General features: G+C 46.7%; 8 protein-coding genes across 8 annotated transcripts; 3 read left to right on the top strand and 5 right to left on the bottom strand.

Annotated features, from left to right (window-relative positions):
* Positions 1-76: 76 nt before the first annotated feature.
* On the top strand, positions 77-1,955 carry EYB26_000032 (uncharacterized protein; the record flags this gene model as incomplete). Its single annotated transcript, XM_054259349.1, has 4 exons — positions 77-323; positions 443-847; positions 917-1,154; positions 1,208-1,955. The coding sequence occupies 4 exons, from the start codon at positions 77-79 to the stop codon at positions 1,953-1,955; spliced, it is 1,638 nt and encodes a 545-aa protein (XP_054115324.1).
* Positions 1,956-2,374: 419 nt separating this feature from the next.
* Positions 2,375-3,437, top strand: EYB26_000031 (uncharacterized protein; the record flags this gene model as incomplete). Its single annotated transcript, XM_054259348.1, has 2 exons — positions 2,375-2,382; positions 2,438-3,437. The coding sequence occupies 2 exons, from the start codon at positions 2,375-2,377 to the stop codon at positions 3,435-3,437; spliced, it is 1,008 nt and encodes a 335-aa protein (XP_054115323.1).
* Positions 3,438-5,490: 2,053 nt separating this feature from the next.
* On the bottom strand, positions 5,491-6,495 carry EYB26_000030 (uncharacterized protein; the record flags this gene model as incomplete). Its single annotated transcript, XM_054259347.1, has 3 exons — positions 5,491-5,575; positions 5,855-6,007; positions 6,185-6,495. 3 exons carry the CDS (start codon positions 6,493-6,495, stop codon positions 5,491-5,493), a joined length of 549 nt encoding a protein of 182 aa, XP_054115322.1.
* Positions 6,496-11,282: 4,787 nt separating this feature from the next.
* EYB26_000029 (uncharacterized protein) lies at positions 11,283-12,557 on the bottom strand (the record flags this gene model as incomplete). Its single annotated transcript, XM_054259346.1, has 3 exons — positions 11,283-11,310; positions 11,372-12,248; positions 12,329-12,557. 3 exons carry the CDS (start codon positions 12,555-12,557, stop codon positions 11,283-11,285), a joined length of 1,134 nt encoding a protein of 377 aa, XP_054115321.1.
* Positions 12,558-14,671: 2,114 nt separating this feature from the next.
* EYB26_000028 (uncharacterized protein) lies at positions 14,672-16,577 on the top strand (the record flags this gene model as incomplete). Its single annotated transcript, XM_054259345.1, has 8 exons — positions 14,672-14,737; positions 14,804-14,954; positions 15,015-15,090; positions 15,157-15,238; positions 15,293-15,799; positions 15,857-16,026; positions 16,085-16,169; positions 16,251-16,577. The coding sequence occupies 8 exons, from the start codon at positions 14,672-14,674 to the stop codon at positions 16,575-16,577; spliced, it is 1,464 nt and encodes a 487-aa protein (XP_054115320.1).
* A 184-nt stretch (positions 16,578-16,761) lies between these two features.
* EYB26_000027 (uncharacterized protein) lies at positions 16,762-17,315 on the bottom strand (the record flags this gene model as incomplete). The annotated part of the gene is made up of 3 exons (XM_054259344.1): positions 16,762-16,838; positions 16,910-17,109; positions 17,182-17,315. 3 exons carry the CDS (start codon positions 17,313-17,315, stop codon positions 16,762-16,764), a joined length of 411 nt encoding a protein of 136 aa, XP_054115319.1.
* A 719-nt stretch (positions 17,316-18,034) lies between these two features.
* On the bottom strand, positions 18,035-18,853 carry EYB26_000026 (uncharacterized protein; the record flags this gene model as incomplete). The annotated part of the gene is made up of 1 exon (XM_054259343.1): positions 18,035-18,853. One exon carries the CDS (start codon positions 18,851-18,853, stop codon positions 18,035-18,037), a length of 819 nt encoding a protein of 272 aa, XP_054115318.1.
* A 637-nt stretch (positions 18,854-19,490) lies between these two features.
* On the bottom strand, positions 19,491-21,545 carry EYB26_000025 (uncharacterized protein; the record flags this gene model as incomplete). The annotated part of the gene is made up of 2 exons (XM_054259342.1): positions 19,491-20,979; positions 21,088-21,545. The coding sequence occupies 2 exons, from the start codon at positions 21,543-21,545 to the stop codon at positions 19,491-19,493; spliced, it is 1,947 nt and encodes a 648-aa protein (XP_054115317.1).
* Between the last annotated feature and the right edge of the window lie 756 nt (positions 21,546-22,301).

The raw sequence follows: 22,301 nt of genomic DNA, 5'->3' as shown, positions 1-22,301 counted from the left end.
ACCCTTGACGAAAAGACCGCAATCAAGCCATTTTCCATAAGTGACATTTCAATTGATCGGAGGTGCACAGCCTAGCATGTCAACCCCCTTGCAAGAAGCCCATCGCGGGGCTGAGGATAGCTATTCCGACAGTGATTCTGCATCTGATAGTTTGAACATCCTCAATGAAAATGATGAAGGCTGGGAAGACGTTGAGCCGGAAGAAGAGAGTCAACCGGTTGTGGGACTGTTCAGTGCAGATGTTTACCCTGATGTCCGCGCAATGTTGAAAGATACCAAGGAAAGGTACAACTTTGACCTTGTGAAGGTGCAGAGAGATTTCGGTGTGTGATCATTCGTCGTGTGATGTTTTTTTTTTTTTTTCAATTGGTCACCCAGGCCTACGCCAACTCGCAAAGCCTCCAAATTATTTTGTATAGCAATTGATGCTGACTATGTACAGACCTGGACTTTCTAGGAACCGTCCGACTGGTCAATTACTTGCGCTCGGAGATTAAGAAAGGAAACAAGGAACCGTCTGTTAGCTCCTCGGCTGTATTCGACGACGATATCTACCTGAAACCGGTTCTCGATGACGACGCCCTACTGTATAGCCTTGACGATCTTACCGACGATGTGGAAGTGGAAGATAGAAAGGAGTCGAACGAGAAGCGTGTTCTGGAACTCCAGGAGGAACTGGAAAAGTTGAAGAACCAATTTTCAGAATACAGACTGGCAGTACAGAAGTCATTGGGCGAACAACTAGCCGGCGTGTCCGTTGACGACAACACGACATTGGCCGAAGTGCCGAAGAAGGGGAAAATTGAAGAGGCTGACGCCGACTATTTCACTTCCTACTCGTTCAATGGTTCGCTTATCCCATCTTGTTGATTTCGATATTGATAACCTGGGAAAAACCATTAACGAATAATCATAGCAATTCATGAGACCATGCTCAAAGATACTGTGCGAACTGATTCTTATCGTGACTTTATCTACGACAACAAGGGTCTATTCAAGGACAAGATTGTGCTTGATGTTGGCTGTGGAACAGGAATTCTGTCGATGTTCTGTGCAAAAGCCGGCGCTAAGATGGTTATCGCGGTAGATAACTCCAACATCATCCAAAAGGCTCGTGAAAATATCTACAAGAACGGTTTCGAACATGTCATAACGTACGTAAAAAACCCCCATATTAACTCCGTAACAAAGCTTATTCATTGTGCAGGTGTGTTCGTGGCAAGATCGAAGAAGTTAGCTTGCCTGTGCCCCAAGTTGACATCATTGTATCAGAATGGATGGGTTATGGGCTGCTGTTTGAAGCGATGTTGGACTCGGTACTCTGGGCTAGAGACCACTACCTGGTGCCAGGTGGGCTCATGGTCCCATCACACACTACTCTACGTATTGCGCCATATGTGGATAGTGATTTTGTGGATTCTCATGTGACTTTCTGGAAATCCGTCTACGGCTTTGATATGTCGAGTATGCTCGAAAACATCCACGACGAGGCAATCGTTACTACCACCAAACCAGAAACTGTTGTCGGTTCGTCAGCCGTCTTTCTACCACTTCCGCTACATACAATCACCGTCGCAGAATTGACTTTCCTGAAGAACTTTGAGGTGACTATTACAGAAGATATTCCTGGACTTGACGGTTGGAACATTTGGTTCGATACTTTCTTTTTGCCTTCGCCCACATTCAAGTTCGATGAGAATGCCGAACCTGCACAATTAAAGAAGAATGGACTTGTCGCATTTACTACCGGTCCTTTTGACACTGAAACACACTGGCAGCAATGTGTGCTTCTCGCAAACCATGGTGGAAAAGAGCCCACTCCATTGAAGAAAGGACAGGTCATCAAAGGCAGTGTTGGTTATCAGAAGAAGGAACAAGGCTCGCGGGCCCTGGATATTGAGGTGTCCTGGGAGATTGATGGTAATAAGCAACGACAGCTATGGTCATTGCAGTGAGTGAACAAAAGTGATTAAAAGACCTTCTAGTTCGTTGCATGGACTTAAAAGACTTCGGGGGGCTAGGGATGTCTAGAAAATGGATAGCTCGTCCTCCATCATACCTGGAACAAAAACATAGAGACCAAGAGTTGAAAGTTGAAAAAATCTATGATATAGACCAAAGTAACTTCGCTCGAATAAAGACAAAGATAAAGTAACTATCTTAGGTATACATGCCTCACCGTCACGCTTGATTGGCCAATTGTTGCCTGAGGCATTAGGGTTGTTGCATGCCTGATATCTCAGGCTCCAATTTGAGGATGTCTTTCTCGAACTGAACTGACTCCGCATATCGACCAGACAACGCCGCGTCGCATCGTCTCTGCTTCATGTGTACTCAACTTAATTTCCTTTTCTTGTCTAATATTGCTACAAATATGCCACTGTTAGTACTCATATCACCTCCTATTCAACGTTTCCTGCTGACTTTGAGGGACTAGACATCTCCTCGGTAAGAAATCATGGAACGTCTACAACCCGGACAACGTCGCGCGTGTCCGTCACGACGAAGCGCAAGCGAAAGCTCGAGAGGAAGAGGAAGAGAGACGCATGCAAGAGGTTGATGCCGAACGCCGGATACAAATCCTACGCGGCGAGCGCCCTCCCAGCCGATCACCCCCACGCCTGCCTACACCCAACGAAACTCCCCGATTGGAAACCCGCGGGCGAGCTGAAGCAGAATTTGGCACACACAGGCATAAGAAACGACGACGTATCGCAGGAGAGGATGATGCAGACAGAGATATAAGATTTGCAAGAGAAGAGGCTGCTCAATATGACGCGAAACGGGACGAGTTACTCTCATCTCACCGCGAAGGGAAAAAGCGCAACGAACATGTTTCAATCACTGATAGTGCTGGCCACATCAACCTCTTTACTGAAGATATGACACGGCACCAGCGAGCCGAGAAGAATGCGGAAGCGGAAGCCGAAAAGAATAAGAAACAACGCACCTTTGAAGACCAGTATACAATGCGCCTTTCTAATGCCGCTGGTTTCAAGGAGTCTGCCGGCCAGACGCCTTGGTACTCTACGGGGTCTACTAAGGACTTGGAAGCCCCCAATGCAATGCGAAATACTGACGTTTGGGGAAATGAAGACCCTTTGAGGCAAGAGCGGGAAAGGGCCCGCATCGATGCGAACGATCCTCTTGCCGCGATGAAAGCTGGAGTCCGCGGACTCAAAAATGCACAAAAAGACAGGAAAGAATGGCAAAAACAAAGGTTACGTGAACTTGAGGACCTGGAAAGAACCCAGAGATCCGAAACTAGACGGCGAAGCCAACGGAGATCACATTCTCGAGACTCCTTCAACAGCTTAGAGGTCTTTTCACTTGATAATAACGATAGGAAGCATTCTAGCGAGCCGCATGGACGGTCTCAACGGTCTCACAGGCATGAACATCGACATCGCCACCGTCATCGGCATCACTGTAACTGATTTACTTGATTTTGGGCACTTTTTTTTTTGTGAAAAGCCTTGCAATATTCCAGGTTTGTAGCAATACTGCAGCCAAATCGTTCATAACAAAACTATGATTACCACCTTGGGCAAGCAACGCATAGGTCCAACTATGTGTTCCCCAGGTGTTGGCAATGTGAAACTGCTCGACATATCTACTCTCCAGCAGACAAAATATTTGCTTATACGAAATTTGAAGTGACAATGTTGCAGTGGCCCGCAATGATGTATCGTTCGACACTGCGTTCATTGCGCCGATTGAATGGTATCTTTCCCCACAAGTAATTCTGGTTGGTAGCATAATTGCATGTGAGAAAACTCGCAAAATCGACAGGTCACTGACATTTTTGAGGAGACCCCCTTCTCAAGCAGTGATCGATGAATGGTCACCGGGAGGTTTTATAAGTGATGAAGAAGAGAAAGGTAAATAGTCTTGGAAGGATTCTATCTGTATATAGTCTGAAGGCCTCCAGAGCCGACAAAATTACCGGAATTGGGGCGACATCCCATATTCTCAGAAGGTCGATAGACTTCTTCCCTAATTGGGAAGAACAAAGCCCTGACATTCAGCCAGATATACAGGCTGTTCTACCTGCCACCCGGCGAATTCTAGTCTTTATTATGCTAGCTAGGTTTGCAATTAGATCATGCAAGTCAACGGAACTAGGAAACATGAATGATAAATACAAGTGATACTGAAGTGGACAGTGGCAGCCAAGCGGTCGAAGTCCCCCATTGTGATATACATGGAAGTTAGCCGCAGCTCAGATCAGGAAGTGCAGCACTACCAGTAGTTGTGGTATTGCTGCCGCCAATAGTAAGTTAGTAGTATTTGGGCCATTCAAATCTTGCTCATGCATGGCTGTTTCGATTTTGTCCCAGAAACCACATCTTGAGTAATCCGACTTTTGTGCACCAAACGTCGTATTATCGAAAGCAAGGCCCATACTACTGTTTGTGAACGCAGTCCATATATGTGCACGGTGCCAAGCAACGTGAAAACCTCTGGCATCGCCGGTTCTCTGAGAAGCCATGGGCAATGAGGTTATACATCAACAACTTCGTGATATGTCTAATGCATTTTCTCAGTAAGCCAGGAGTCAATGTCTCTGCTGTAGAAGTATCTCAATAAGACGTAACGATCGAGTCTGCAGGTCTAGGCAGGCAGATATTAATGCCAACCGCTTATGTAGTGCAGTTTGCGCCAGTCGGTTCAAGATACATACCATCCGATCTATATAGCGTGGGGAACCCTCTGGATTGAAAGGTAGTTGAAATGCACGAGTTAAATGTGAGACTTGTCGTGGATTACCACGGGCGGTGGTATTAAACTGGATAAGCCGTTTCTTGTGCGGGCAGGATATGATATGTTGAGTAGTGGTTTACTTATATGGAGCAACCTCAAGCTAGATCGTGGGAGTTGTGTAGTATTCTCTTTGATAGCGCTTTCATCTAAGATTCGGGATAACTGGCTTGTCCCCTCTTTGTTGCGAGTCAAGTTCACTAAAATACGAAACTGCACGAGGAGTTTCCAGCAGCTACAACGTAACTGGAGTGCCTCTTTAGTCCTGAAGCCCTTAACACTAACCAAAACGGGCCACCACCGCCCCCCCTTAGGGTTTCAAGCTTTCTACAATCTACATAGTACCAGGAAGACTCATATTTAATGTCATTTACGTTTCGTACGGTATTGGAATATCTGACTGTAACAAGATTACACGAAATAGAAGGCAAATTATCCACCCAAACAGCAATCCTCCAAGGCAAACTAGCCAGCTGTGACAGAACTCCGGTAAAATAACAGAAAATAACACAAAATTACAGCGTCATACATGACCAAAAACGAGTCGTTCGCCAGAAACGATAAAAACGCATACGGACACGGTCAAAATCAAGTAAAAAACAGAAAGCAGTCGCGAATTTTTCCCTTCCCAGACCAAATCGTAAGATTTCATTAGCGCCATTTCATTAGTCGTTACAAAAGTCATGGAAACAATGACCAGAATTCGTTTAGCGAGCGGTGCCCGGTCGTTCAGTAGTCATCATCGAAGGCGTACTTGCTGGTCGCTCGGCGATACTCCTCTGGATGCGCTTTCTCGGCCTTGGCTTTCAGGGCACTAATCGGAATCCTCTGTTAGCAAGATCGATATGGCGCATTCTGACCCAGTCCGTGGTAAGATTTCCGCCCAATCATTCCTCCTGGGTGATGTGTTCCTGCAGACAGCGCACACGCGCCAAGAAACTGCAACAAGAGCGGAAACGTCACTCCGCCGATGGTGGAGCGGAGCGGAGCGGAAGACACGTCCTTGCAAAAGAACATCCCCGGGATATGCAGTTGCCCCCTTGCACCATCCAAGGCCCGAGGAATGCAACTCTTCAAAAGAACAAAAACTCACCTCACGCGTTTCGAGGTCCATTCAAGATCCCTCTTCGTTTCCTTCGCCGCTTTCAATCCCTCGTTGAAGCTGGAGCGCACTCCTTTCAAGCGACGCTGAGCAAGTGCCTGAAGTTCGAGCAATTCTTGCTGCTTCGCATTCAAGTGTCCCGATCTATCAATGCATCTCGTTAGTTGCTGCGAACTCCCAATAACGCTGTAAACCGTGCAACCGAGCGATTGGCAGGACAACGGCCTTCGCGCGCTGCGCGCGAAGCAGATGCAGCTCGAAGACGCGTTTGCCAGAAAAGGACGCAAAAACAGAGCTATCTCGCTGGGGTCAAATACTCACGTTTGTGCCTGTGTCGCCAATCCTCGATCGAGTGGCATCGGATCGAAAGAGCCATGGACTCGCTCATTCAACATGTCGACCACGTCGACGCCGGACATTGTGCTGGATTCGTAGTCGCCGCTGATGCTGCCAGAGTAGCTGCTGGTGGTGCCGCTGTAGCCAGTGGTTCGGCTGCCACCGGTTGTGCTGCTGTCCGAAAAGTCTGCTGGCTGAACAGCCACGCGACCGACTGGATAAAGACCTGCCGGCGCGGGTGCTTTTGAAGGCATGTTCATGGCCATGCTTGGCTGGTAGTACTGGTGAGTAGCCATTGTTTGATTTGCAGAGTGCTTCAAGGGCCGATAAAATTCGGTTGATGGGCAGTCAAAGAATAAAATAATAAGTCTGGATTGCAGCAAGATGCTCTGATAGTGATATCACCTTGGAGATGATAAGAGAGACAGGAGTTCTTGGTGGCAAAGAACAGAATATGACTAGAATCTTTTGAGGCTTTGGCTTTGAATAGTTCCTTCGTACTAAGAAGGGATGAAGTATGTAGTGGAGTATCTGGCTATGTGAAGGAACTTGAAAGGAGGAGTGATAGGAAAGGAAGAAGGAGGACCATGATGAGAAGAGGAAGAGGAGCTGGCTTTTATACCCGCCATCGGAGACTCTTCACTCCGAAATCTATGGCAAAACTGGCAAGGAATTAGTCGTCAGAACAAGAGAGGGGGTAAAGGGAGAGGGAGGGGGTTTGAAAATGGAAACCGGCTGATGATCAGAGAGATGAGCACCGGAAACTGGATCTAGACCCCGCTGCTCCGAATATGCCTCAGCATCCTCCTCGTCTGCTCCAATCAGGCAATGCCTTTGCATCTGTGATTCCTCGACCCCGCTCATAGTCGGATGGAAGGACAGAAAAAATTCAGTTATTTGCGCTTCCTTTTGTCAAAGACCCCCACCCAGGCCCCGTCCCGCTGTTCCAGCCATTGAGATTCATCCTCTCAGAGGCCGGGAAATGGGCGAGGAAATTGAAAGATTGGTTCTAGTGTGCTTCCGCCGGCATATTCTCGCGTCCGCTGCCTTGGCTTGTGTTCGATTGGACAATGCTGGCTATCAAAGACTGCCTTCGGACCGTGGCGGATTTTGGCGGCGATGGCTACCCAATGTGACTAAGTCTATTTAAGGTAGAAGAGGGGTTCAAAGAAGGAGGGGGGTTATCACGGCCTAAGGATGATGAGGGATATATAAGACAGGAGCTGGAACATGTTAAAAGATCGATAGTGACAGTTATGGCAATGTCGTTGAGATTTTTTGGATGTATAATCCACGATGTTGTATGCGTTCACTTTGGGGCTCTAGCGGCATTGAAATCAGGACATACACGAGTCAGGACGATGAATTTACGGTACATGAGTTACATACGCGAAGGTATGTATGCCTGGAATTATTGTACCATGTATGGTGTTTCGCAGTTTTGCTGATATTTCTGGAGCCTGTCAGTACAATATGAAAAGTCCTTCGATACTATGTCGAGATGAAATTGACTAGTGCGTCATTTTCACTAGGCTCTTCCACTGCTGCACATTGCAAATCACAAAGCGCGACATCAGTATCTGACTTCTAGTATAGGCAGGGTTGACCTGCAAGAGCACAGTGAAAAACCGTAAAAACAAGCCAAGTATCGGAAAGATAATGTGGCCTGGCCAAGAGATTTGCATTTGCGGGACTCGTTGCCTACGGAATGTCCCTGAAGCAGCGGCTCCAAGCACCACATTGAAACTCAGAAACAGCTCTTACTGTATCAGCACATCTTCCGAAAGTGAATCTTCTGCAGCAAAGGGTGCCAAATTTTGTCATCGCTACAGATTGGATTACCGCCTCGATCAATCCTTTTTTTGAGATATGTTTACTTTCCGAAAATAAGCGGTTCGGCTCATGATTCAGATTTTTCCCAGGCCGCGAATGGTAGCCGCCTGCCATCTTTTAACATCATCAGAGGCGTTAAAAACGCTCCAGGCGCGTCAAGTGATGTGGCAGCAGGCTAAAGATGCTGGGAGCGTTGCCACCTGTCTTTGGTACTATTGGGCGATTGTGCAACTCGGAGCATTGTATCCTGGAAAGTCCCTTAATGCTGCCCAAGGACCCTCAGCAATACTCAGGATTACTTGGCATTGGCCAAGGCATTGACATAATTCGAAAGAGCCAACTTATAGTACTACTGTGCAAGGCCTGCAATCTTGGGTTGTGCTGCCTGAAGATCATTTCAGACCTGTCACGTTAGAATCGCAATGAGAGACCGAGGTTATTTTGTGTGCCTTCGTGTTACAGTCAATTATCCACACACAGGACTGTTACGAATACGAAAAATAACCGAAGACAAAACGGAGCCAGTCCCATGAATTTTGTATAAATTCATATCGGGACTAAGTATATGTGCTCGCATGCGATACTGGAAAGTGATGGTAAGTTTTCACAAAACAACCCTCGGCTGATTGCAGCTCTTCTGCATGAGATATATGGGCAGTCATGCAAAGTACTCTCTGAGTAACTTAGGCTATTGCAACTTGATGTGGTAGACTTACTCGCGTTATCTGCAGGAAGAATTGTATTTGGACCTTGGTCACGGTGAAGTCCGGATGAGGACATTTAAGCAGCATCGATGAACATCTTCAATGCGGAGCAAAGCCTTAGTATATCATTTTCCGGACCCGATTCGACTATTGTGACGATGCTGACTGGAGCGCTACCTTATTCAGTGCATCCATAAAATTAGACCCGCTTCCTCGTGCTTTCGCCAACTCATCCCTATGCACGCATGATTTGGCAAGGCGGGATACAGCCTATCAACTTCTTCTTTCTGGAATAGTCTTCCAGCCTGAAGTGTTGATAGTTTGAAGCAAAATACGGGCTACACACTCATGACTTCGGCCCTTTCATCAAATTTGTGTCGTGCTTTTTGGCTTCATTTTTTTGTGTTTGAAAAAACGATGTTTAAATACGCGATTCGCCTGCTCTCCATAGTGGGATTTTGCTGCCCGGTGAGAAAATGCGAATTCAGAAATCAGCAACAGTCGCTGTGAGTCCTTGAATGGGTTAACATATGTACGTATTCGACAACGCATACTTACACGTTGGTCCTTTAACACGCTGTTTCTGCATGACAGGGTCGCATTGAGTAGATATAGCCTCCGTCAACTCCCACCTTCTTTGGCTTCGACACTTGCCATGTTTTTGCCATCGTTATTTCAGCTATATGTTGCTGAGGGTCAATTGGGACTGACTATTATCACAAGGTACTACAATCTTCTTCGTACGACGAACAAGTGCTTGCGATTGAAGTACAGTTCACTGCAAGAAATCCAACTCAGCGCCACGTCCCCCTCCACCCCCACCACACACACTTCTTGATGGTGACCACATAATATGGGGGCGGTCTTCCTGTTCCAAGTTCATGGTTACTGGAAGTCTTATCTGTAAGTCATTCTACCCGCATACTGAAGGGTTTGCAAATTGGTATTCCAGTTATGTTGTTGTCTTCGACCAGAAAGCGTTTCCATCATGTGCCACAGTACATGTGATGTGGTAGCAATTAATCCACCTAGACACTCAGAGTCCGAGATAATTGGTACCCAAAGGACTTCAAACCGAAAATACCAATCAAATTGAGTTGTGTGATCGTGACGATCGAATCAGACGGTAACGATTCGGCTTCTACACCGCTCAATTGAATCTTCGCCTCACTCATTGTGTTTTAGCTTATTTACAGTCCTATAGTTACTTGACCGGTATAAAAGAGGTAGATGTCAAGTTTGAGATCTGAATGGAGACTTATCTGAAACCAGGCCCGTTAGGCAAATAAATCTGGAAATACATGCTTCGTAAAATACGTATCTATATTCTAAAGACGTCTTTACCGCATCTGTATAAAGCCGTCTACCTAGGTACTTATTGAAATCCAAGGCTTATATTTATATTAGTTTGCTTAGGAATGACTTGCTAAAAGTTCACTCAAGATCTCATGCACAAATAAGTGACAATCCTCCCTGACCAGAACCATGTCTGCTTCTAAGCATCAACCATCTACTAATTTATTAGATGATTAGATAGCTTTCAGCCATGTCGCCTTGGCTACTGCTTCAAAGATTAAGTCCTTCCTCCCTCTTCTTCAAAACCGGAAGAAATTGACGCCGATTGAAAAGCTCCGCTGAGCGTTGAAGGAGTTTTTCTACCCCAAGAGTAAGCAATTCTCAGTCACTCTCCAAACACTAGGTCTTTTGGTAAACGTCTCGACCAGTAGGAATCGAACAGGATCCATCCAGACGCTCGAAGCACTCAGGGATCTCCTCATAACTCAATAGATCCAAAATCAACCACTGAATCTCACAAGGAAGAGTGTCAGATACGGCCGTATGTTTGATACCAGAGAATATTGGACGTGGCTCTGGCGTCTCGTCATCAGACCTTATATGTATCGGCGCTGAATACTTTCTTCAACCACTGCGCGGAGAGAGAGACTCGTCCTGTGATATTTCAATTTAGTCGCACGAACAAGGGTTCCCCATACATGTTGTTTTCTAAAAACAATCGTATTGAAATCCTTAATGCTGCACCTGATTCTCCATGAGTGGTGGTTATCACGGCCCCTTGACCGCTACATTTGTTTGTGGAGCATTTCAAAGGGCCGTGATAATCATCTCTCATCGCGTATTTCTCTTCCTTAGCTCCAAGAGATCTCAAGATGTCAGGTTCCGAGAGAAGCAGCATATTTACATGAAATGAATAGAAGAATTTGGCGGTTACTGTTGAGCATTGCCGTCCTGCATTGTCGTTGATCACTTGAAGTACTCCCATGTAAGTTCCCCACGAACAAGTTTACTAAAATGTGGCCTAAGTGGCCACTAAGTACTGAGATAAATTCGCTGTCCATACCCAAAGCGTTACTGTTACTGAATTACAGGAAGCTTGCATATTATGATGGATTAAATACTATATTCTTTAGTATAAACTTTAGAGAATCTCTGTTGATCGCTGGATGTTGACGATTTTATACTCATGGTGCCTTTTAAACCTGTAAAGCAAACATCTGGTTGAGATATTATTTCATCTCTCCTCTCATTTAGCAAGTGGCAATAAACAGACCAATCCTAGCAAACTGTTAGCAGATATCTCTAGATAATGAAAGGATATAAAGGAAGAGGAACATACGGGGAAGGATTGAAGTCCTCAAAGAAAGTGAAATCAGTAGTCCCGGCCTCTTTCATTTCGAACGTTACAGCTTGACCTGCCGGGCAAGCGAAAGTGGAAATCACGTAGAAATTGCCTGGACTAATGGTAGTTACACCAAAATCTGTCTTGACTGAGGGAGTATTGTTGAAAGTCGTAGATTGAGTTGCAGGAAAGCTCAGCTCAGCAAAGTCCACCTTGCCATCACCACTGAAGGTGAACAAGGACGTCCGGAGATCCTTTTGTTGTGGGAAATGGAACACTAAAGAGCAGGTCTTTCCAGCATCGGAGGCAGGAATGTCAAAATTGAAAATAGTAGAAATGGTAGCGGTAACTTCGACGTTGAATTGAGTGCCGGCTGCAGTGTTAGGAGAAGAGGAGTCGATAGGGATGATGAGATGAGGAAATTCAAAACTGCCGGAGACAAGATTGGTGCTACATGGTGTGCTGGTTCGTGATGGTCCCGGTGTGTTGGTCTGAGCCGGAACAGGAGAAGTCTCTTGGCCTAGACTGCTGGGGCCTGGAGTACACACAGTTTCATGGACAGTAACAACAACAGATGGGCTTCCGGGAGGACTTCCTGGAGGACTAGCAGTTGAAGTCGGAGAAGCTGGTGGCGTACTTAGCCTTACCGATAACGACGCAGAAGGTACGCATTGGTCGGCTGTAAGAGTGACATGAAAACAATCTGTCACGTCGCTGGGGGGAGGGTTCGTGTAGACATTGAATGCACCGTGATCCCCGGTTTGACAAGCAACAAAATCAGAAGTTCCATTGGAAGTGAGCTGACCGGAGCTGCTGACAGAGAATCCTGAGTCGGGGATAGCTCCTGTGTCACATTGCAGCTGGGTTGTAGGAGCTGTCTCATGTCGCTCAAAGTCAGCACACGGCCATGATGATAGCTAATGGCAACTAAGAACATAAGGCACAACTACTCACGCGTGAGAATACATCCGCGGCCACTGCTGTCGGTGATAGTGCCCTCGGGAGTTATACAGAACGTGGCTGGAGGCAAGCCACCATCGATGCGGTTCTGGCCATCATCTAACTGACCGACCCTGCCGGATATGCCGCCTGATGCAGTTAATGTAAAGCAACAGCTTTCACCACGAATAGCAAGAGCATTGGCGCCGGAAGCCAATACTGCGGCAGTAGCAAAGAATTTCATGACGTTGGAAGGGACTAAAGATGGACAACAAATTTCGACCGTGAAGTTGGAGAGGTGCGAGATACCAAAGGCTAAAAACGAATGGCGGGCGGCCTTTGTGCACGTTGAAAAATAAAAAGGTTTCTTGCTCGCTAGCTAAACGGCAATTATTTATAACTAGAGATGGAAATTGACAACGTCATGATGTTTGCAATCGCGTCTAGCGCAGTAGCTCGGAAACCTGGGATCATACCTAGGTAATCATATCATCGACAGAGGTTTTCACCTGGTTTGACTCTGCTCGTGAAGGTTGAATCCAGGGATTACAAGAAGAATGATCCAAGAACCATCGCGCTGTAAACCCGAGTGAGCCGATACGAGCAGCGAGGATTGAACCAGCAACGAGACCCCATATAACGTCATTTTGGGGAGCTTGAATCCTCATGGGAAGAATAACCGAGTCAATTGCTCACGCAGAGGGGTAATAGTTCCACTATGAAACCACATTTTATAGGGAATCTTGATCTTTGCAGTCAATCCCCGACCATTGAAGGCTGCGATGTGTGGGAGAAGTGAGGAGACTCGATAATCAGACCGCAATCGGGCGAATTTGGGTCGAACCAGAGAAGCTTCCATTGCAGGCAATATCATAGACAGAGGTGGCGTAGCCAGTCAATCAGCGCAGACAGTTACGGTATACTACCGGTATGATGTTATGCTGAGGTTATGGTGGAACTACTAGGATCATGGTCGATCATAATATATGAGAGATTTTATTGTGGAGATGCTTTGGTGTTTTGGTCTCTCTGTTCTTACATCATTTGCATCCAGCCCAGCCAATCGTATAATCCGCAATGGAGACAGCGTCAATTCTTTTGTGGCTTCTGCCAATCACATTTTGTCTACAGGCTCCTGACTAAGCTGTTGTCACGGGATTGTTCTCTGATTGGCTGCCAAGCAATTTCCAGGCCTTTCGACAATAGAATCGACCAATAGGAGCACAAACACAACAACAAGAAAATGCAAAACAAACACTGACCGCCGGCTGGTTCCATCTCATTGCTGCGAATCACACTGTCTGACGGAGTATGCTGGCTGGGTTGAAACTGTGTGATGGTCGTTGGCTGTTGCCCGTTACAGCAAAATAGGTAGCCTGTATACATAGTATCCCGAAGATTGAATCTATACAGGGCTGTGTGTATTCCCACCTAGGTACAATTTCGGCAACACGTAGTCCTGAATCTCGTAGATATGATGGGACTACCTCAATGAGGATATTCCTTCCTTAAAAGTTCACTCGTTGTTTTTGAACGCATCATTAATACCTGCAGCGAACGCCGTCAAAGGATTTATTAGGCTTAGGGCAGGATCGAAGGGCGTGGATCAACGCGAATCAGATTGGCCAATCAACGTTAGCTAAATGAGCCACGGAGTGTGCTGATTGGCGGGAATTGGAAGAGAGCCGAGAGGTGGGTCGTCTGAAGCGGTGAACCGTACTTCTCCCCGACGACCTTCCTTCCTCTTGTTCCTCTTGTTCCTATCAATTCGCCTATAACAGCAGTACAAAATGCAAGTTCGTCTTTGACAGGAGATCAAGAGCACATCTGAAGTGATATACCGGCTTTGTGACATCATGTGATATCTCGCAATTTTCATCTCTTATCGGTGTCTTTTAAGCAACTCCAACTACTCCGCATCGCATACTACGTCAACCAATCAGGGATGCTAACCTCTACTAGCATGGGGAGTCGACCTCGGTGCTATTCCATACATGGTTATGAACTGCACGCATTAGTGTGAACTCGGCGATTGATCTCAGGTCGTTCAAACCAGCGTGGGGAAGCATTCGCTTCTTGCTATCGGACATGTTCCGGACACCATACTAACAAAGACAATCAATACCCACATTCTGTTTCTTCCGATACGCTATGGGATATGCTTTCGACTCAAGAAGCTCTCAAACAAAAATCTTTTGTGAGGTTGATCCTGCAAATCCATTATTTGTCACCTGTGACTTGGTGTCACTCATCATCATATCCCTCGCTTAACACCGGTTTTTAAACGTCTCGCTCTTAAATCAATTTCCTCGAAATCTCCAGTTCCCATCCAACTTCTGCCTCGAATTTATTTTCGTCATGGCGAGTGTTGAGCCCAATCTTCACCGAAAAATCCTTCAAGATGTTGAAGCAGATGTCTCGCAGGCATGTGTCTAGAAATCATTACCCTCAGTGTGATGTCTAACTGACTTATGAATTCTTATAATACAGGAGAACAGCCTGAGGACGCATGAAAGTGTTGAGGACGCCGATGAATTCGACAAGACGGCTATCAGAAACCTAGTGTGGAAGCAAGACCTGCACATCGTTCCGCTGTCGGCATTCATTTATTTGCTGTGTTACTTGGATAGGTCGAATATTGGTACGTTACGCTCGATTCCTACCAGCGTCGCAATCGATTTTTCTTACCAGACGAACGCAGGAAATGCCAGAATTCTAAATGCGGGTACACACAATGACCTGCTTACAGAAACTCACATGACTAACTACCAATATACGTTAGTACAAAACTCATCATTCTCAATATGCTCGACTTGACAAGACGTATTGACAAATAATAATAGGATTGCCTTGATGGTTTTCTTGATCGCCTATGCGGTGTTTGAGGTTCCTTCGAATTACCTCCTCAAAAAGTTGAGACCTAGCGTGCGCCGTCTATTTGCGATTCGTATGATTCACATTAATAACAGAGAGTTTTAGCGATGGATTGCGTTTCTGATGTTATCGTGGGGCGCTATCACGATGGGCTTGGGCGGCGCTAAGAACACTGCCCAGGTTACCGGAATTCGTTTCATCCTCGGTGTCTTCGAAGCAGGGCTTTTCCCCGGTTTGGTGTACTACCTTACGTTCTGGTATCGAGTCCACGAGAGATCAATCCGGGTAGCGCTTATTCTCGCATCTGCAACCCTCGCTGGGGCATTTGGTGGTGCAATAGCCTACGGAGTGGGTCATTTGAATCAGTCCCATGGACTTTCCGCCTGGAGATGGCTCTTCATCATTGAAGGCGCTCCTTCTTGCTTTTCCGCTATTTTCATCTTCTTCTTTCTTCCCGACTATCCGGAGACCTCACACTGGCTTAGTGCCGAAGAGAAGGACCTAGCGAAAAGGCGACTACGTGTTGAAGGTTCGCAAGGGACTGCTAAGGCAATGACATGGGGAGATGCCAAAACCGTGCTCACTGAGTGGCGTCTCTATGCACACTATGCTGTACGTATTACTCCCAGCCAAGAACAACGATTTGTAGTATAGTTCTTATTCGAATAGGTCTACTTTGGCATTTCGACACCGTTCTCGAGTTTATCGTTGTTCACACCGTCCATCACCGCAGGTTTGGGTTATGAAGGCCTCAAAGCACAGCTCATGACTGTCCCGCCGTATGCGGTGGCATATGTTGTTACAATAGCCGTGGCGGGGTCCGCTGACTACTTTAACGCGTAAGATGAGAGTTTGTCTCGTTGCGTGATCATCTGCTGACTTCGCGATCACGATCAGGCGTGGTATTCACTCAGCGATCTTTTCTTTCATCGGAGCCATGGGGTTTCTCGCATCGGCTGTTCTACCGCCCGACGCTTATCAGGTATGTTTGTCTATTTAGCTATTCACTCGCGAGTATAAAATCCGTTCCTTTTTTGCTGGGATAAGCTAAAAACAAGAATAGCATCGTTATGGCTGTCTCATTGTCGCTGCGAGTGGATCCTTTTCGTGCATTCCCCCGTTGCTCGGTTGGTTGTCTTCCAACCTAAACACCACTGCTGCTGCCGGCCTTGCAATCGCACTCAACATCTCCTTTGGCGCGCCTGGCCAAATTGCTGGGGTATGGATATACAAGTCAAATGAAGCGAAAAGGGGATATCCGACTGGACATTGGACAAATGCCGGGCTGTTGCTTTTCGTGGCTGCGGGTTGCGTTTTACTCCAGATTTACTACGTGTATATGAACAGACGTCTCCGGAGCCAGCCCGGAACGAAATTGTATGCCTATTGACATTTCTCGTCAACTCTGGGGTCGCCACATCGATACAATCATCTGTCTAATTAATTGCGAGCCCGCGAATTTGAAGCATACAAAGTGGTGAAAATGTCCATACTCCTGCCATCAAGTCATAGACGTGAGTTACTGCTAGATAATGACGACCTTGCATTTAGCCAAGCACTATGCAAATGATTAATTATAATGTAAACTCAAGTCTGTTCCCTGCGTAGTCTCTCGCAAAGAATCTGGTAGGATATTCAACTCCTTTTGAGCCTATTTGGATCAGGTTAGTATTAATCCAAATCGACGAAACCCCGGCTTTTTAGACTACAAAGAAAGCATACCCGAATTCTGTTCGCCCGGCTGATCAGCTGCCTTTGGAGCTGCTTTCCCGCCCCTGACATGATGATCCCAAATTTTCTTCTGAAGCGTCTGCAGGTCTTCCAATGACCCGAGCTTGAAACATGGGTGTCGCGACGAATTCGGTTCGTTCTGTCCGAATGCAATATGAACTTGCTGACCTCCCGCTTCGCCAATATTGAACCTACTCATTTTTGATCATAAGCCGGCTTTTCAACGCAAGAGATTACTTTTTTAGACTTGCAAATTAACTCACCAAGCGATCCTACCGACTTGTATATGCGGGACTGGTGTTGGTGTCAGACCAAGAGTATTTGCGTAAAACTCGGTTGCATCATCCAGCGTGCCTTCTGGCACCAGTAGATTGATATGGTGAATACCGGTAATCATTTTGAACGGTCATATATGATGAACTTATAACTCCCTAAGGCCACAAATGCAAAATGCGATGACTTCTCAAGTGATTCGCAATAGCTATGATGTAAAAAGGTTTCGTTCTATGCGGGGTAAAGAAGATTCGGAGTGATATGAACGAGCCAATTTCGCCATTTGGTGGAGATCTGACGGCTGTATCCATATCCGATGGGAGCAATTGCCGTCAACACACAGCCGGAAATCAATATCTGGATTTCTAAAGTAATCAGAGCATCTAGGTACACTAAGTAAGCATTAGGAGCCTCCAGATGGTCGGTGAGTCACGAATTTCTTGGACATCTGGGTTAGGCTCCAGGCTGTAATGTATGAGTATCCACCTCGCAAGAATACATCAACAATGCTTTAGTATAATCTAAGACCATGATCTCGGTTTCAATAAGGTCAGTTTATGGATGATTGGAACTTCTTATATTTATTTTATGTGTTGGAAAGGTATGTAATTATATTTCTATTTCATCGGCTGAATGTTACCACCAAAGCCTTAATTAAATGATGTGACGGCCCTTCCAATGGAGCAAACCTTGGGCGGATTGTATATTTTGGACCAGGTTGAATTGACACAACTTCTTCTGCCGAATTCTTCTTGAATCATTAGGTATATAGAACCACAAATGAGGTTCGAGTTGCTGTCTAGGACTGCTCAATCAAATTTCCTAGCATGGGCACTTAATCATCTAATGCTTATACGCTATGATCTCCCCGTGAAGGACATTAAACCAAGCATCTTCCTCATCGCCCCATTTCCGCCAGACCGTAGCCAAGTGCTTGAGGCCATCTTTGGTGGCAATCTTAGCACCAATAGCTGTTGTTGCAAACGAAGAGGCGACAATCCTTTCCGCCCACAAATCACTCCACCAGGCTATCTCTTGCTTTGTATTGTAGCACCATGTACTTGAACTACATTTGACGTCGGCGAGGCCAGCCTGTCGCGCCCAAGAATGAAGCATGCGACCGGCATTGGGCTCACCGCCGTTGTTTCTCGTAACTCTATCGTATAGATTGCTCCATTCTGACAGTCCATCGATGCTAGGGTGCCAAACAAATCCACCATAGTCAGATTCTCGTGCAGCCACAAAGCCACCCACTTTCGCCACTCGATACATTTCTTTTAAAATACCGATGGGGTCGCGGACATGCTGTAGCACTTGATGGCAAATGACAACGTCAAAGCTTTGGTCTTCGTAGGCAAGTCCATTCGCATCTCCTACGACAAAATCAATATTCTTGACGCCCTTTTCCTCAGCTAGAGCTCGAGCCTGGGTGAGTACTCCTTCAGCACTCTCTAGCCCTGTGATATAACCCCGAGGAACGTAGCTCGCCAGGTCGACGGTAATGGTACCTGGACCACAGCCTATATCTAACACTTTCATGTCTGGCTTGAGATGTGGAAGAATATAGGCTGCGGAATTCAATGCCGTTCTCCAGGTATGAGACCGTAGAACAGAGGCGTGATGGCCATGTGTGTAGACGGCGGATTCTTTCTTGTCGGCCATTGTAAGTTAATGAGTCAAAATGAGTTAGGGATCGAAATGGGATTGTTTTATTGAATGTTTTTATAGCTGAGCTGTCCCAAAGTGGAAGCAATGTATATGGGCGGGGCTCTCCGATATCGGGGACCAAGCTGAAATCTGTGTATTTCTACGTAACCGTAATAGGCTTTTCTAAATCTGGCTAATTGTATGACGCCATACTCACTAGTGAATCACGTTATTGTACTAGTACCGTATTAGATAATACGTGTTATACAAATCGGAGAGCTTAGGGTTAGGGCCATCAAGATTGGAATGAAAAAGATTCAAGAAAGAAGACAATATCGCCGTCTCGTATTTGGGAAGTCGCCAGGACTGAAATACCGTGACTACGTACGGATCTCAAGCATCTGATGATACTTAAAGCCAACGGAGCCTAATAGATTAAAGTAGAAATTAGGGTATTTTGTAAGCTGTGAACATAAAGTGGCCGTAGAGCTTCTATGAACTTCCAGTTATTATATAAAATGATATTCGACGTCTAAGTTAATGCCAAGAGGTATGTTATGTACGAAGAAGATATTAAAAAAAAATAATGAGCTGTTGCTACGCTGATGAATCTGCATAAGGCTCTCAAACCTCCTATGACCGTGTTTTACCCTCAAACGTGGCAGAGACGGCCGTTCTGGTCGGGAAGGCCATCAGCACTGGAGACAGTCCAGTCCTCACTACCGACAGCGGTAGGGGCGTACAAGACACCGAATGGGTCATACTTCTGCTTCAAGGAGTACAAGCGGGCATAGTTGGATCCATAGAATGCCTGCTGGAAGTTGGGCTCGAGAATATCAGACTCGGACATATAAGCACCGCTGTTGGGGCAGGTTTTGCGCCAGGCACCGAGAATGGTGTTGGTCAAGAAGTTCATGCTGGACAGAATCTCAGCATTGGTAGCGGTGGGGGCCCAAAAGCTAGAAGTAATGGCGTGCATGAGCATGTTACGGAAGGCAGGGTTGGCAGCGTTAGCAACGGCGTCGGCGGGAGCATCTGCCTTCATCTGGAAAGCAAGGACCGGGTATCCCTGCTCCAAGGTGTAGCGATGCGCAGCAATAGTCTGGTCGAGGAGAGTAGCGTTGTTGAAGTTCTCGCGGGGGAAGAGACGAGATCCAGTCATCATGGTTACGGAGCCGACAGTCTCGAGGGGGAATCCAGCCAACCAGGCATCGTAAAAGTCATCATAATAGGTACCGCCTGGGGTAACAGAGATTCCGAGAAGGTTCAAATCATCAACAAGCGGTTGGATTAGAGTGGTAAACTGGGCCAAGGTGTGGTTGACGGCGAAGAAGGGGTTGAATTCGAAGAGATATTGATTATTGCCGAGAGGGAAGACCCAGAAGTACACGTAAGTACCGGCGGCGGTGAAGACATCAGAGTATGAGTAGAAAGTCTTCAAAGCATCAAAGAAAGTGTCGGCACTGACGACATTAGAGGTACCAAAGGCGAATTGAGCGACCGTAACACCGATCTTGGGATGAGCTTTGACAACGAGAGAGGTTACAATGCCAAAGGTAGAACCACCGCCACCGCGAAGAGCCCAGAAGAGGTCAGGGTTAGTGGCTGCAGTGACAGTAGTGAACACTCCATTAGGAAGGACAACCTCCATAGCAAGAACTTGATCAGCAGCGAGACCGTAGACACTGCCTAGAGGAGAGTGGCCGCCACCGAGGACGTATCCACCAGCGACACCAACGGTCTGTCCCTCGCCACCAACCACGGTGACGCCGTGAGCATGGGCGAACTGATAGACTTCATATGCTTGGATACCAGATCCCATCTTGACAGCGGGGCCAGAATAGGTGCCGTCTGAGTAGTTGGGAACGAATGACAGAGACTTAAGATGGTGAGTCCAGATGCTGAGAGCGCCAGCACCGGAGGATTTGCCGCTGAAATCATGGCCGGTGTTCTTGACGACAAGGCGCAAGTTGAGATTGCGTGCGAAATTGACTGCGAGCTGGATCTGAGCTACATTGGAAGCATTGACAGCGTAGGAGGGGTAACCGCCAAGGGTGCAGGTGCCGGTGATGTTGTAGCTAGAGGGCAGACATGTCCGGCCTTGGAAAAGGGGCCACATGATGGATGTAGGGTCATCCATGCTGCAAGCAGAATATTAGCATTTGATTTCGATTCCGTTATTTTTGATCATGTGAATATCAAGAGTACAAGTCAAGTCGCGAGGGGCAAAGAATGGTAAAATAACTTACTGGAAGTGAGAGTCGGTCCATTCAGAGTTAATCGAAGCACATTCGGCTGAATTCTGATTACCCCAGCCGGAGTAGCATGGGGAGGCAGAAGGAACGGTCTTGATGAGACGTCCACCGAGCAACAAATTGAAAATATCCCAAAGAAGCCCAATAGGCCATGCCCTATCTCCGGGGAAGACTTTGCATCCGGTCGTGGATCGCTTTGTAGTGGAGGTACTATCATTCCCAAAGTTGAAGTACGAAACGGTGGTATCATTTAGCTGGGTGGTCAGGTTCTGGAGAACTTCAGTGGTTAATTGCACAGTCTCGGCGGTGTTGAGGGGCACGCCAGAGTCAGAATTTGGAGAAACGGTCTGCTGGGCTGGAGCGATCGACGTAGAGGTGGCAGTAGAGGTCTGTCCATTGACGAGAGCAGCTCCAAGCAGCAAAGCGCTGCCAATACGGAGGAAGGATACCATAACGATGGTGGGGGTTCGACAGGCCGAGAATAATAAATATGAAAAATAAAAAGAATGCACCTCGCAGTTGAGGGTTGAGTAACTGGGTTAAATCAGAGGAAAAGACAGACACCGAATGATTGAGGAATTGTCCGCAATGGGAAAGAAAAAGAAAAAAAGCAAAAAAGGAAAAACAAATGAAGATTTTCCCTTCTACAACAAACCGGTATATATATATCTTCGCATCAACCGAAGGGACGCGACCAGACCACGCGGAAGGGTCATCAGGAGACTAGAGAAGCTGCTAAAGCGAGGAAAATTGAGTGGTACCTAGGTACCTACCAGGTACATGGCATAGATAGCTATACTGGGGACCCGCTATAGACGCTATCGACGGGGGCCCCCGTCCTACTACGAGCTGTTTGGCTCTGCGCCGTGCTACATATCTCTAGATGGTCTCGAATCCGCGATTGGAATTGGGTGCTCGAGTTGAGCATAATGCATTACCCGATTTCATGCAGCTCATCGACCACTCATAGTCCGCCAGACCACCCATGCATCGCTAAGCATTGCCTTTCGGCACGTCGCTTGTATAGTCCTAATTTACTCCGGCTCTCTTGGAGACCACTGACTCGCCCAAGCTTTCGCTACACCAAGTTGCGATTCTCTTCCACGTTTTGATGGGTGAAGCCAAGATTCCACGTGGTGAACTGATGTCTTGTGCCCATGATGGCGTATACTGCAGAGGAGTTAACTTGTCCATAGTAAGACTCCCGA

The sequence above is a fragment of the Talaromyces marneffei genome, chromosome 1 (assembly GCF_009556855.1).
Source record: "Talaromyces marneffei chromosome 1, complete sequence".
Taxonomy (NCBI): domain Eukaryota; kingdom Fungi; phylum Ascomycota; class Eurotiomycetes; order Eurotiales; family Trichocomaceae; genus Talaromyces; species Talaromyces marneffei.
This window is presented reverse-complemented; position numbering and strand designations above follow the sequence as displayed.